Source organism: Solanum stenotomum, chromosome 9 (assembly GCF_019186545.1).
Source record: "Solanum stenotomum isolate F172 chromosome 9, ASM1918654v1, whole genome shotgun sequence".
Classification (NCBI taxonomy): Eukaryota; Viridiplantae; Streptophyta; class Magnoliopsida; order Solanales; family Solanaceae; genus Solanum; species Solanum stenotomum.
The window spans coordinates 51,255,339-51,266,680 of NC_064290.1; the positions used below are offsets into that span (position 1 = coordinate 51,255,339).

The window sequence follows — 11,342 nt, forward strand, 5'->3', positions numbered from 1 at the left end:
CCCCCCCCCCCCCCCCCCTCTCTTGCCTTCAACCATTCCCTCGGTAAAATACAAATAATTAAATAAATATGCTACTTCACTTCGAGAGTTGAAAAAAAATCTCCCATCTCTACAAGTACCTAATTATCTTGTTGTTTTTCTTTCTAATAAATGCATTTGATTAAGATGTTTCCAATACTATAGATTTTGTTTTCAAAATATGAACTACTTCCCCTGTCCCAATTTATATGTTTTGACAGAATTTTGTTAATACACAAGCCTCCCAAATTTCAAAAATTTAACTCTTGTATCAAATATCAGTTGGTTTTACTCTCGTACTCTAAAATGTTATGTTGCTCGGACTCTTCTAAAATGTAAAGGGGTGTGTATCGGATTCGCCAAAAGTAGTGTATTTTTGGAGAATCCGACACGGGTGTGGCATCGAAAGTGAAGAGTCCGCGCAACATAAGTGAAGCATGTAGTAATTGTTAAGCTGAACACAGTATTTGTGATCAACAAAAATCAAAACTTCACTTTTGTCTATATAATCAACACAAGAATAGTACAAATGTAGTGCACCCAAGGGTGTGGCCTAGTGGTGAATGAAGTGGGTTGAAAACCACGAGGTCTTAGGTTCAATTCCTAGTGTAGCCAAAAAACATAAGGTGATTTCTTCCCATTTGTCCAAGCCCGGTACATGTGCTGATGAGAGAAGTAGTAGGTACCCCGTGGAATTAGTCGAGGTGCGCGCAAACTGGCCCGAACACCACGGTTATAAAAAAGGAGAAAGAACGGTAAAAATGTAGTAAACTAATGAAATAGAAGAGTCTTGTTGCGCTTCTAGTAGCAAACTAGTTGATTTCGAGGAAGATGTTATGACTGATTTGCAGTGCCCAATGATATTAACTATGATTATATAGAGTATAAAGTAATAGATATCTCCTCATTCAGCCAAACAAGAACTCATTAACTCACCAATTTGTAGCCTAGGACCATTCAGATTTATTTCCTTCTATAATGTAACAAAATTATAAAGCCTAAAGTAAAATAGCATTATCTTAAAAGGAAATAGTTTAAAAGTTTAACAATTAGCTACTCGAAAAAGTTATACAGGTACTCCTTGTTGCACGAGAGGGCAAAATTTGTAGTCAGTTCAGAAACCATAAGATGGGATAATGTAGAACATCATTCAAAAAAACAAGGAAACTCTGAAGTAGATTTTTCACTTCTACACTACAATTTCTTTTGCTTATTCTAAAGAGAAACAAACTCATAATTCCGTTGAGTTTCTTTTAAATAGTTGTAGATCTATCTTCTAAGGGCTGAAAAGGTAAACCATCTAAGCAGTAGCAATAACAACAGACCCAGTGTAGTCCCACAAGTGAGGTTTGGGGAGGGTAGAGTGTAAGCAGACGTTACCCCTACCTTGGGAAGTAGAGAGGATGTTTCTGATAGACCATCCCCTACAGACCATCCCCTACCTTGGGAGGTAGAAAGGTTGTTTCCATAAACCCTCGGCTCAAGGAAAAACATTTCAAAGCAGGTCGAAAAAGAAATAGCGGGAGTGAAGAAGTCATGGCAAAATACATATGTCTAAGCATTCTGTGGAAAAAAAAGGAAATGTAACTACAACAAAATATTAAGATGATATAAGTGCAAGAAACAACTAGTACCAAACATTGAAGGATAAGAAACTACAGGAGTAATACTACAGCCACTAGTATGGAAAGATAAGCGAGACAACATACTACTACATTCTAACCTACCACCCTAATCCATGTCCTCAAAAGTTTCCTACCTAAGGTCATGTCCTCGGTAAGTAAATAACATAAAGTCTAGCATAACCCAACTTGAACCCCAAATGCTGGAAAAGTAATTTAGTTCCTTTCTTATTTTTAATATAATCTACAGTCGTTTCCTGTTCCTTGCAACTTTGAAATGGTCCTAAATAGGGAAATACATAATGCCACCAAATTTCTGCAACTTCCTCTATTCTCAGTATCCATCACTACCTTGTGAGTCTTGCCCAATGAAAACCACCAGCAAGCACACAACTGTCACGCCCAAGGGTACTGAACACTATAAATATACCTCATATTTTTCAAATCAACATGCTATTACTTTTTGAAAACCCAACATGAATAGATAAACAAAAAGAGCTACCCACACTCTGAACTTGTCAGAGTACCTAAAGCTGATATATTGGTCAAAAACTTGATTCAACCACCAAAAAATTTGTTTCACCTGTTAATAGAAACTATAAAAGAAAACCAAATATCAGGTCAGCTCTCACTTGATAGCACAAAAACACTACTTCTTGTGTAAAACTTCAGAAGATCTCTGTTTAAGAACATAAAGCAACTTCAGCTGGAAAGTCTACATCAAGCTCCATCAAACAAATTAGACATGCTTTAACTACTGTGTATACCCAAGAATGCAAAGCAAAAACCAACAACAAAAAATTAACAACAGAAATGTTGAAGCTATAAGACAATCAAAAACACCATTGCCAGGCAAACATGCAGCCATTATTCCAATGAAATAAAAAGAAATTACAGGTGAATTATTAATCATAGTGCATGAAGGACAATTACCTGGGCGGTCAAACCCTTGATCAGGATGTTCCTCTGATAAAAAGTTATCTGATGCTAAAAGTGGTCTTGACGAGGCAACTGACTTGGTTATCAACTGTGACAGGACCCAGTCCTTGAAGCTCATCATGTTTCCTGCACACAAAAGGACAAGGACTATCACAATTAATTCAGCTTGCTCCTTGTAGTATAAGACTTTAGGTGGCAACACCAACTGAAGATGTTCATACAATTGCATCATAGAAAGAATGCAATAGCATGCACCAATAAATAGACTACAGAGAAATTCTTATATTAAAATCATGATTGTGATTGGACCTATCTGGTAAAGAGAATAATCTAAACAACAACATACCCAGTGTAGGAGGGTGTAGATATACCTGACCTTACCACTAAGACAATGTTCAATTGGAATGTGAATATGTGATTTAGTTAGTCCTAATTACTTTTCGGGGTGAAGTGGAGCTCTCAAACTGCTTGAATAAGAACACTACCTCAAGATGATTCCAGGATATTTCAACCAAATTACTGGACCAAATATGGAACAAAAAATATGGTGATTCACCATCTATTGATCCTATTGATCAGTTTACTTCACACTATCAGTATCGTAGTTTCACTCTAATGTTTCACAGTTGCAGAAATGCCAAGTAAGGCTATGTACAGTACGCTCAATGTGCTCCATCCCTCCCCTGGACCCCGCACATAGAGGGAGTTTAATGCACCAAGCTTCCTTTTTAATATTTCAAACTTGTCATTTATTTGATGAGTGATATTTCCTACATAAACCATATCTACGTGGAAATTTGCGAAACATCAACCAAGAAAAAAATAAGAATACCTAGTTTTAACTTAAGATGCAAAAAATAAAATAAAATAATCTACAGTCCTTATTTATGCCTTTTCCTTAATCAAGCAAGATATGCAACACCACCAAGTGAACTATGCTTTCTAGATCAAGGCAGCTTTCTGAAATAAACTTACAAATCAACAAATACAACAACAATAACTATATCTCAATCCTAAACTAGTTGAGCCTAGCTTTATGAATCTTTAAATCTTTAAAAATTCATAAAAATCATCAATTTCCTTCTGCATGTCAACATCCAGGAAAACAGGAAAGAGTTAAGAACACGTGGTCAAATACATACCTGGTTAACACTTACTTCCCATCAGCATTGAAGAAGAGCTTCAAAACTACAAAAATGAGCCAAAAATTAGCAAAGTATACATGAAACCCAAATCACAGACCAAGAATCTTCCTTTTTATGGTTTATCTGCTGAATTAAGCAAAACCAATTTCAAAAAATCAAAGATAAAACAAATCCCAGATGCTAAAACTGGCAAAATCTCCAATTCCAATTCAAAATAACAAAACCCAGATGCTAAAAACTGGCAAAAACTCAAATTGCAATTCAAAATAACCAAACCCAGATGCTAAAAACTGGAAAGAACTCAACTTTCAATCCAAACTAACAGAACCCAGATGCTGAAAACTAGCAAAAACTCAAACTCAACTTTCAATTCAAAATAACAAAACCCGGATGCTAAAAACATGCAAAAACTCAAATTTCAATTCAAAAAACAAAACCCAGATGCTAAAAACTGGCAAAAACTCAAATTTCAATTCAAAAAGCAAAACCCAGATGCTAAAAACTAGCAAACACTGACAAAACCCAGATGCTAATAACTGGCAAGAACTCAAATTCCAATTCAAAATGCTACAAAATTAAAAACAAATTGAGTATATTCATGACAAAACAGAGAATATAGAAAAAGGGAGTTTTTTATACCAAACTTATGATAGAGTTCAAGAATTGGGTTCTCGTGGATCGAAATTGATTGTGAAGAGACCAAGTTTTTTTTGGTTTATGAGATAAGACACATGATTTTGTTGTAGTGATTCTCCGCCCTAAAATATAATAATTCCCACATAAGGTTTTTGTCTTTTGTTTTTCATTTTTTTTCCCTTTTTTCCACCTTGAAGAAAAAATAAATAATAAAAAAGGAAAAAGTTTAAATTTGTTTTTGAACTATGATAAATTATTCAAATTTATGTTTTGGTAACAGTGATATTGGAAGTAGATTTTAAAATTTTATCTTTAAAGGTTTGTTAGTCGAGGGTTGTTTTGCTTTTCGAGGATTTAGGTTTTGCTTATGTTTATCTTTGTACTAGTTGTATTATTGTAGCTTCTTGAATTTGATATATGTTATTGTATGTTGTTTACTGTGTTTCGATTATTGCATTATTTTGTTGTTTCTTGTTTTTTTTTTCTTGTAGGTTTTGGACGGGTTCCTTTGTTAGTTAATATGTTCTCTCGTTTTTTTTTCCTGGTAGGTTTTGGATAGGTTCCTTTGTTAGTTAATATGTTCTCTCGTTTTTTTTTTCTGATAGGTTTTGGATGGGTTCCTTTGTTAGTTAATATGTTCTCTACATTGTCTGCTTCTTCTTTGTAATTGGATTTGCAACTCTTGAATTGAGTATCTTTCGAAAACAGTGTTTTTATAGGTACTGTTAGGTTTGCTTACGCTCTATTCTTTCCAAACCCCACTTGTAGATTTCACTTTTAAATAAGAGTTCGAAGTGGTGCTATGAAGGTGAGATGTTGTATGTTGGATGGTGGTGATTGCTAGTTATGAAACTTGTTTTCTCTATTCCTATCGGGAAGATTATTTTTCTCATTTTTGAAAAACTTCTTTTAAAACCAAACATAAAAAAATTGAAAAGCGACCAAACACACACAAAGACATCTATCCAAAAACATTGAAACTTGAATATCCAAGAAAAAAGACATGAAAGAAGAAACATGTTCCTTCTCATTTGAAGTTGCTATTACTATTATTTATCTATGGTTAGCCACAAAAAAATAGAAAGGTTACACTAATTATCTCTTTTGCAAGGGATAATATTTTTTGTTGCCAAAATTTCCTGAATGTAGGAGAGTATGTGTGCCTTTTTAAAATTCAGGCTAAGATTACACTCCAAGTGAGAATTGAAAACTCAAAGCAGCAGCAGCAGCAGCAGCAGCAGCAGCCGCCCCACCACCACCACTACCACTGTGGAGCAAAAAATGTCTACATATCGCGAGCTTACGGGTGATTTCAATCTGGCGTTGCTGCATTGGTACTTCGCGAGTAGTGAGTTTCCTTCTAGCTAACCTGTTTTTCACTAGCCTTGTAGTAAAGCATTTTCTGCACATAGAACATCATGTATCCTTGTGCAGCTCTAACGATGTTCTCACTCACCTGAGTGATCCAAGCATCATCGCATTTGTACCATTGATTACTTAACCTCAGATATGTTACGTAATGACCAGCATCAAGTTTACCGGTATGGGTGATGACAGCAAACAACTCAAATTCCGAGGATGATTCACAGGATGTGTCTTGCTCGTCCCCTTCAAAGGAGAAGATTCTATTTCCAAATCGACTCCTCAAGATAGACGAAGAGAGGTAAGGCGACATGTCCAATGAAAAAGGAAACTGTAGGTAGTGATCAACCTTCCTTGACATTTTCTTAATCACAGAATGCTCAAACCTTTTGATATGGAAGCAAGAAACCAGAGGCAGTTTTCTTATGGACATCTGTTTAAGAGATTCCTGTCTCACTTGACAATGTTGGCAGAAGAACTTTTGATCAGAACCCAATTTCTCAGGTCTTGTAAAGTGATCTAAACATCCCATCAACGTAGAAAGTCGACCATTTTGGCTAGACTTTCCGGGTTCTGCTTCTTTTTTCTTGTGAGATTTATGAGACTTCTTTGATGTTACCTTTGCTGAAGTCCCCTGGCTCAGTTCCAAGTCCAAGGAGATGTCGATGCATGGATCATATGTAGTAGATGTGAAGCCACAAGCTGTACACATGACATCAGACCGCAAGATTCCAGAAAATACTCTGTGAGCAATGCAACAGTCTCCGCTGCCTGTGCCAAAGAGAGAGATTCGGTAAATAAGATGAAAGATCGCAGATGGACAAAAGGAAATGAGTGCTCCAAACAAGTTACGTACAGTAACACATACTTCAATATACACTGTTTTAAATGTTCAAAACACTTCATAAAAAGCAAAAAGGCCCTAGTCACGTCATAACGTTTTATGAACTATTGCTAACAAAACAACAAGGGTCCTATGAGGAAAAGCAATCAACACAAAGAGTAGCTTAAAATTAACATGGTCTTGCAAGGCACAATTTTTGTCTTGAAAGCTCTAATATTTAGAACTATAGGTTATAGCTCCTTGTACACATTATCTAAATGCTAAATAATGTGAAGTGTGGACAATCTATTACCTCAATTCTAGCCCGTAGCCTCGTACTAATCTTAATTCTCTAATTTAGAGGAACGAGTGTAGGTCTGGATGCTTTTTAATCATAGTGCAGGTGACTTAATTGAAATTAAAGTACAACATTACGATATCACAAATGAATTGCTGCTAAAGAGTTACCCTCTAATGATTGCTCTTCAAAAGAAATGCAAGGAACCAACAGATTAGACCCACAAGAACAATATGACATGGGGGCTAAAGACAATGACAAAGCTTTCTTGAAGGTTTACCCTAAAACATGGTAAAAGTGCAAGTTAATACGAGAATTATTTAGTAAAAGATAACTCCTATTCTGAAATAAAAAAGACTAACCAAACTGAGACTTACTCGGGAGAGTAGGAGGAAATCTTTTCGCTTTTGTGAAACATCTCTAAGCCTGATAGCAAATATCAACTGGTATATTGCCTATGGCAAAGAAAGGACCTAAACCACAACCTGCAGTCAAATGTTACTATCCTTTTTCAGTGACGAAGGAAGTATGGATCGCCGTGAGAGAAGAGATTCTAGAACAACAAAGATAAGCCTATCAAGTAGATCCTAAGTGCCTACCAAGATGCTTGAATACATTAATCTACTTCCGACAGAAATTGCCACTTCCACCCCCTCCTCCTACTCCCAAGAAAATTTCAACAATTTCACCTACTTAGGTACCTTGACTTTTGCTGTAACTAATCCATTTAGTTATTTGAGGTTTTTAGGTTTATGTTATTATACTTTATTACATTACATATTACAACAACATACCTAGTGCAATACCACAAGTGGTTAATTCAGGTCAATTTAAAACAATGATAATTTATAAAATATAGAAACTTCGCAGCTAACAAAGGTTATGAAATATAAGGCTTGAAAACCCAAAGCAACTTTTCACTATGTCATCAATTATCATGACCAAGATTGAAGACTTCTCATATTTAACTCTATTATTCAAGCATAATACAGTAAGAAATTTCTTAGTGAAAAACGAGAAAATTTGCAAACAGTGTTCTTACGGTGGCTACACCAAGGCCTGAAGGACCATACAAATAATTGATCAGGTACTTTATCTCTTTTATAAATATTAAAATATTAGGTATTAGGGGTTATGTTTCTCCAATAGATAATTTTTTTTAAAAGAACCTTTTACATTGCTTATCACAAATTTAAAATAGCCTGATAAGCATCATGTACAAGCAAGAACTCATGTCAAGGTCAAATATGCATACAACAGAATAGGCTACAAAAATGCAAGAGTCGAAAAATAGGGATTTTGGGTGATGGGGGAGAAAAGATTGAAACTAACAGACTCTACCGCAACAAATAAATTTACCTGGACTTGGGCCCTTCCCCTTATCATTCTGCATTGTTTCATGAATCCCATCAAGCACGGAAATGAAAAACTCATGAGCATCCTGCTGTTCATAACTTGCAAGATTTGATGCATGCTTCCACCAGCTGTTCGGGAGAAAATTTTACATCCATCAAAATCAGATTTAGTATAGGGCTGCAACTACATACTCAACAAAAAATCTACATCCAATTAAACAAAATACATCTACATTATATCACAACCAAGCTACACACCACTGGCTAAATCTCACTTTTACGAAGGGAAAAGGGTGAGACATACAACTCCAACAATATGAATTTGATCTTGTCCCAATATCATTAGTAATGAAGAGTACAACCAAGCTAAATTAATGAACCATTTGAAGTCAGAGGTGGACCCAAAACTTGGAGCCAATGAATTCACAGTAGGTGTAGTCTATTATATACAGTTAACAACATATTACGCTGACCTTACTCTTACCTAACAAAAAAAAATAGATTGTTCATGATAGGCCTTTTAGCTCAAAACAGATGAAAAAGACAGACAGCAGCAACAAGCAGGCTATCAAATATACATTATTCTATGCAACCATACCATAGTTTCTACAACAAAGCCAAACACAATATCAATAAACCAACAAAAGACAACTAAATGCAAACCTGTAGAGGAACTTTGCTGGACTAATAGGGGTCTGATTGCCAGAGAAAACCGCAGAAAACACTGCATCCAAATCACAAGCCAAACACAACACAGGGTTCTTGTTTGTATTATCACTACTTCTTGTTACGATAGTACTATTCTTTAGTTGGCAAAAATATCTATTATGTTTATCACTTAGAAAGTAATTCCTCAATGGTGGTGTATGAAGCAATGCTTGAAGTACTGAGTTCATAAAACAAGTGTTTCCAAGATTGTTAAGTCCCCTCAAACCCCATTGTACTTCTGGGGTTGTTGAATCATTGTTCATTTGACTTGGAAATGGATTCGAATTCCCAACAATCAAAACTTGTTCATTCACATCAGGGGTCCATGGCTTATACTCCACCCGCCGCCTCTTTCTGGTACTCTCCACCGGCAGCAATGGAGTTTCTTGCATTGATCCAATCACAGCAGCCTCCGTTTGCGCCAGTACCACCGCGGCATCGAAATCGCGGTCGTACACCTGGTCCCTACACCCACAGCAGAATAGCTCAGCACGGTCGATATCCACAGCAATGTAATGCAGTGAACGATCAGAATCATCCACATCCACAACCGCAGGATGCGACGCCACGTGCAAGTGACAGAACACTGCGGCGCACGTGACGCAAGTATAAAGACGGTGCGGCGCTTGTCGACACACGCCGCACCGAACCAACGCCTGGGGCGGATCCCTCCGAATAGAGGCCCGCCCCAATGGACGGACCTTCACACAGTCCGGGAAGTTACGAAACGGGTTTGACCCGACTCTGGATCGGAGCTCCGATAAATGCTCGCACGATGCCCCACCGCCAGTTGTAGCGGTGTAAACATCCGGTGACCCGTTTTCCGGCGCCTGATTATCGATCTGAGGATTTTCGGATTCGGGTTGGATCAAATGATTGTTCTTAGACATTGCAGCTGGAAATGAAGGGCAAAATGGGAAAAAACAGAGCAATCAAAGATTGAAGCTTGTAATCTATGTTAATAGAAAACTTCATGGATCAAAGTAAACAACCCAACTGAAAAAAAGAAATCTATGGAGTTATCATTTTAGTATAAAGTTCAGATCTGCAACAATTTTCAGCCATTGATAGAAACAAAAATGGAGGAGAAGGTTGGGGTGGAGTGGGGGAGGGGGGTTGTGGGGTGGGGTAGGGAGTTGGAAGTGTTGATTTTCTTGGTGCTATTTGTGAAGAGTTTTGATCCAAAAAGTAAGGAAAATGTTTGGGGCAAACAAACATTTTATTTCAAGAATTGGATCTAGACAATTTCACTTTTTTTTTTATTGGCAAATGATTAAGTCAAGGGTCTATCAGAAATAATTTAAGGTAGATGTAAAATTTCGTAGAATTTAATAACCGACAAATTTTATAGATTAACAATAAAATTCGTCGCAAATCTTATTTAGCAATGAATTTGTGTTAGCTACTAACAGATATCGATGGATTAGTAACGGAGTTCGTAGAACTCACTTCATAGAATTATGTTAGGTATGTTGTTAAGGAGTGTGTGGTGGAGTTTAGAAGAATCAATGATAGCATAATGACGATTGTGCTAGTTGTTGACGTGCTTAGTTTGAACGTTTCAAGTGGGTCTGGACGAGGAGGCCAAAAAGCTCTTTTGGAGGATTTGGATGAGGCAATGAGGGATATATTGAACACCGAGAAGATTTTCATTGGTGGGGATTTTAATGGTCATATCGGTGTAACTTCTAGTGGCTTTGATAATATTCAAGAAGCCTTTGATTATGGAGAGAGGAATAGAGGTGGAGTGTCGCTTCCGAATTTTGCTGAAGTCTTTGAGTTGGTAATTGCTAACTTGTGCTTTCCAAAGAAGGAGAACTATTTGGTTATCTTTCGTAACACGATAGCTAAGACACAAATAAATTACTTACTGCTTAGGAAGGGGATAAAGGCCTTGGTAAGGATTGCAAGGTTAATCCGAATGAGAATCTTACTATCCAACATAAGCTTTTGGTGATGGACTTAGAGATTAAGAGAGATAAGAGGAAGTAGACTATTTATGATCGACCGATGATTAGATGGGGTGGTTTGACCCTTGCCCTTTCTCGGGAAATGGGAGAGAAGTTGATTAGGATGAAGGGATGAAGTAATAGCGAGGAAGTGAACAACATGCGAGATAAGACTACCAATTACATTAGGGAAACAACTGTAGAGGTTTTAAGAGAATCGAGAGGGAACTTTGGTGGTCATCAAGCAGTTTGGTGGTGGAACGGTGAAGTTCAAGACAAATTAGAAGAAAAAAATGTGGGTTATACTAAGTGGGTGGAGTGCGTGGACTGAACGCTTAAGGAAGCCTATAAGACAGCGAAGACGAAAGCAATATTGGCGGTTACAGTTCCTAAGATGATAGTTTTTGAACGCTTGTATGTCGAGCTAGGACATAAAAGTGGGGATAAGAAATTGTATAGGCTCGTGAAAGCAAGAGAGAAAGGCTCG

The 11,342-nt window shown here is 36.9% G+C and overlaps 2 protein-coding genes across 3 annotated transcripts in view; both read right to left on the bottom strand.

Annotated features, from left to right (window-relative positions):
• The window catches only part of LOC125875919 (translocase of chloroplast 90, chloroplastic), a 7,854-nt gene extending 3,359 nt beyond the window's left edge, over nt 1–4,495 (bottom strand). Inside the window, exons 1-3 of one of the 2 annotated variants that reach the window (XM_049556984.1) lie at nt 4,364–4,495; nt 3,722–3,759; nt 2,574–2,705 (exon numbers count right to left, since the gene is read on the bottom strand). In XM_049556984.1, the coding sequence (XP_049412941.1) occupies nt 2,574–2,700 (127 nt within the window). In that variant the 5' untranslated portion in view covers nt 2,701–2,705; nt 3,722–3,759; nt 4,364–4,495. Of the gene's footprint in view, nt 1–2,573; nt 2,706–3,721; nt 3,768–4,363 lie in introns of both variants that reach the window. The other variant, XM_049556985.1, reaches the window with a different exon arrangement.
• An 827-nt stretch (nt 4,496–5,322) lies between these two features.
• On the bottom strand, nt 5,323–10,042 carry LOC125875922 (ubiquitin C-terminal hydrolase 22-like). The gene is made up of 3 exons (XM_049556988.1): nt 8,862–10,042; nt 8,203–8,327; nt 5,323–6,493 (listed from the first exon to the last, which is right to left on the bottom strand). Exons 1-3 carry the CDS (start codon nt 9,794–9,796, stop codon nt 5,721–5,723), a joined length of 1,833 nt encoding a protein of 610 aa, XP_049412945.1. The 5' UTR covers nt 9,797–10,042; the 3' UTR covers nt 5,323–5,720.
• Between the last annotated feature and the right edge of the window lie 1,300 nt (nt 10,043–11,342).

What these genes read in the sequence shown, in the direction of transcription:
- LOC125875922 (XM_049556988.1), bottom strand. Translation starts at nt 9,796, where the DNA reads ATGTCTAAGAACAATCATTTGATCCAACCCGAATCCGAAAATCCTCAG. An exon ending in CCAGCAAAGTTCCTCTACAG is followed by an intron (nt 8,328 to 8,861) that starts GTTTGCATTTAG and finishes TCTCCCGAACAG; the next exon opens with CTGGTGGAAGCATGCATCAA. An exon ending in GGGGAAGGGCCCAAGTCCAG is followed by an intron (nt 6,494 to 8,202) that starts GTAAATTTATTT and finishes TCTTTGGCACAG; the next exon opens with GCAGCGGAGACTGTTGCATT.